This window comes from Nicotiana sylvestris, chromosome 5 (genome assembly GCF_000393655.2).
Source record: "Nicotiana sylvestris chromosome 5, ASM39365v2, whole genome shotgun sequence".
Classification (NCBI taxonomy): domain Eukaryota; kingdom Viridiplantae; phylum Streptophyta; class Magnoliopsida; order Solanales; family Solanaceae; genus Nicotiana; species Nicotiana sylvestris.
In genome coordinates this window covers 111,991,182-111,995,120 of record NC_091061.1, presented here as the reverse complement: position 1 = coordinate 111,995,120, position 3,939 = coordinate 111,991,182, and the positions used below count along the sequence as shown (strand labels likewise).

General features: G+C 41.8%; 1 protein-coding gene across 1 annotated transcript; it reads right to left on the bottom strand.

Annotated features, from left to right (window-relative positions):
* Window positions 1-2,610: 2,610 nt before the first annotated feature.
* LOC138869156 (uncharacterized) lies at window positions 2,611-3,186 on the bottom strand. Its single transcript, XM_070146753.1, has one exon. The coding sequence runs from the start codon at window positions 3,184-3,186 to the stop codon at window positions 2,611-2,613; it is 576 nt and encodes a 191-aa protein (XP_070002854.1).
* Between the last annotated feature and the right edge of the window lie 753 nt (window positions 3,187-3,939).

The window sequence follows — 3,939 nt, the reverse complement described above, 5'->3', positions numbered from 1 at the left end:
ACCGGAAGAAGTAATACCCACAAGATCAGTAAAAAGGTTTTTGTTGGACCTCCAAGTGATGTAATAGATTTTGTGGATAGTGATAGCCTTGAAATTACTACTCATGAAAAACTATTATCTTTTGAAGCTTGCCAACTGCTAACAAGCTTAGGTAACCAGTGTGTCCTTCGTGACACATCTTATGATAAATCTGTATTAAACGCTCCTTAGTTATTAATATATATATATATTCTGTTTGCTAAAAAAAAGAGTTTAAACCAAACGTGTCATTTTTTCATTTATGATTTTTAATCTTATACCAAACTAATATTTTTCAAATTCATTTGTTTTTAATGATATTTGAAAACTACACCCAATAATTAAAACAAATAAATAAGAGAATATTTAAAAATATATAAGAGAGAGAAGACATGGTCAAAGTCAATAACAATACTAAATATTCTCTAGACACGGAGATTCAAAAATAAAATGTGAGAAAAATTATTTTACCTTTTTAAAATAGAACTCTTAGTAAATAAAATTATGATTATAATTAAATATTTAAAACTTGGAACGAGCTAATATTAAGATTTAAGCACCAAAATATAAATTATTTCCTTTAATAACAAAATAGTATTAAGTTTTTGAATTAACTTCTTAAACGAAGAATCCAATTCAATTTTCTTTTAAATTCATCATATAAATAGGATTTATTTTTAAGTCGATAAAACTCTTAATACTACTAAAACTCATGTTAGTGATAGTGGTTACAACAATAACAACAATAATAAAATCCTACTAGTAAGGTCTGGGGAGGGTAGTGTGTCCGCAGATCTTACCCCTACCCCGAAGGAGTAGAGAGGCCATTTCCGAAAGGCCCTCGGCTCAAGAAAAGAAAAAGAAAAAGGACACAATATTAGTATCACCACAGAAATCATAGGAAAAATAGGAACAACATGAAATCCAGAAGAAAGATGCAAAGCAAAAGCGTTAGCTAGTAAATATGTCCTGCATTGAAAAGTGAAATAGTAAGACACAACAGTATCACTAGCTATCTTATACAAAAATCCTACTAGACTAGTCTCACAAAGGTACGAAGTAAAGCAAGACTTGCTTATCTCCTAACCTACAACCTTAATACTCGACCTCCACATCTTCCTATCAAGTGTCATATCCTCGAAAATCTGAAGTCTCGCTGTATCCTGCCTTATCACTTCTCCCCAATATTTCTTAGGTCACCCTCTACCTCTTCGCGTGCCCTCCACAACCAGCTGCTCACACCTCCTTACTGGAGCATATGGGCTTCTCCGCTGAATATGCCCGAACCATCTGAGTCTCGCTTCCCGCATCTTGTCATCAATGGAGGCCACGTGCACCTCAATATCCTCATTTCTGCTACTTTCATCTTCTGGATATGTGAGTTCTTAACAGGCCAACACTCAGCCCCATACATCATGGTCTGTCTAACCACCGCTTTATAGAACTTACCTTTGAGTATCGGTGGCACTCTCTTGTCATACAGGACTCTAGATTCTAACCTCCACTTTATCCATCATACCCCAATACAGTGTGTGATATCCTCGTCGATCTCCCCTCCCCCTGGATAACCGACCCAAGGTACTTGAAGCTACCTCTGCTTGGGATGACCTATGATTCAAGTCTTACATGCACGCCCACTCCCCCCGGCTCAGTGCTAAACTTACACTCCAGGTATTCTGTCTTTGTCCTGCTCAGTTTGAAAACCTTAGACTTAAGAGCATGTCTCCAATCCTGTAGCCTCTCATTAACACCAACTCACGACTCATCAATCAAAACTATGTCATCGGCGAATAGCATGCACCATGGCACCTCCCCTTGAATATTGTGTATTAACGCATCCATCACCAGGGCGAATAAGATCGGACTGAGCGCAGAGCCTTGGTGTAACCCCATTAAAATCAGAAAATTCTCAAAGTCTCCTCATACTATCCTAACCCGAGTCTTAGTCCCATTATACATGTCCTTAATCGCCATAATATAGGGAACTGACACACATTTTGCCTCCAAGCATCTCCAGAGAACTTCCCTAGGAACCTTGTCATACGCTTTCTCTAGGTCAATAAATACCATGTGCAGATCCTTCTTCCTCTCTCTGTACAGTTTCACCAACCTCCTAATAAGGTGTATATCTTCAGTAGTAGAACGACCCGGCATGAACCCGAACTAATTGTCGAATACAGACGCTGCCATCCTCACCCTCGCTTCAACCACCTTCTCCCACACTTTTATGGTATGACTCAATAATTTGATACATCTATAATTGTTACAACTCTGGATATCATCTTTGTTCTTATACAATGGAACCACTGTACTCCACCTCCACTCATCTGGCATCCTCTTCGCCTTAAAAATAACATTAAATAACCCAGTCAACCTCTCCAAACCTGCTCTCCCCATACACTTCCAAAATTCTACCGGAATCTCGTCTGGCCTGGTTGCTCTGCCCCTACTCATCTTACGCATAGCTCCCACGACATCCTCAACCTTGATACGCCTGCAGTACCCAAAGTCACGGTGGCTCTTGGACTTCTCCAATTCGCTTAACACAATATCCTGATCCCCTTCTTCATTCAGAAGTTTATAAAAGTAAGTCTACCATCTCCTCTCAATTTGTGCATCTTCCATCAATACTCTACCATCTTCGTCCTTGATGCATCTCACTTGGTCCAAATCCCGAGCCTTCCTCTCGCTCAACTTGGCCAGCCGAAATAACTTTTTTTCCTTGCCTTTTCCCCCCAGTTCCTCGTTCATACAACTATAGGTCGTAGTCTTAGCCTCTGTAACTGCCAGCTTAGCTTCCTTCCTAGCTACCTTATATCTCTCCATGCACACTCGCCTCTCCTCCTCACCTATGCTTCCCACTAACTTCAGGTACGCCGCCTTCTTCGCTTCCACTTTACCTTGGACCACTTCATTCCACCACCAGTATCCTTTGTGCCCACTAGGGACACCTGTCGAGACCCCTAACACCACTCTCGCATCCTCCCTTATACAACCTACTATCGCTGACCATATAGTGCTCGCGTCACCACTGCTCCTCCAAGCTCCCATAGCCGACAACCGCCATTTCAACTCTTTAGCTTCGTCCTTAGTTAATGTTCCCCACCTGATTCTTGGTCTTCCTCGAGCGGACCTTTTTCTCCTTTTTAACATAATACCAACGTCCATCACTAAGATCATATGCTGCGTTGCAAGTATCTCACCCGGGATCACCTTGAAATCCTTGCACATCCCTCTGTCACACCTCCTGAGGAGGAGATAGTCAATTTAAGTCTTTGCCACCGCATTTTGAAAAGTAACCAAATGCTCCTCCCTCTTTGGAAAGCTAGCGTTCGCAATCACCAACCCAAAAGCCTTAGCGAAGTCCAACAGTGAAGTACCTTCTCCATTCCTCTCCCCAAAACTGAAGCCTTCATGCACCTCTCCATAACCACCTAGGTCGACCCAATATGACCATTGAAATCCCCTCCTATGAATAGCTTCTCAGCATGCGGAACCTGGCGCACAATCTCATCCAACCCCTCCCAGAAGCGCCGTTTAACCTTCTCATCTAGGACTGCATGCGACGCATAGGCGCTAACGACTTTTAGGGTGCACTCTCCAACCACCAACTTAATAATCATCAATCTTTCATTCACTCGTCTAACCTTAACTACGGACTCTCTAAGATCGCTATCCACCAAGATACCTACTTCATTCTTACTTCTCTGGACTCCTGAGTACCAAATTTTATACCCGTCTGCGTCCTTCGCCCTTGACCCTACCCACCTTGTCCCCTAGACACATGCTATATTGACCTTCCTCTTCTGGAGGATCTTCGCCAACTCTATTTACTTACCCGTCAATGTACCTATGTTCCATGACCCAATTATCAACCTATAGACACCATTGTTCCCTTTACCTCCCTTGACTCTCGACCCA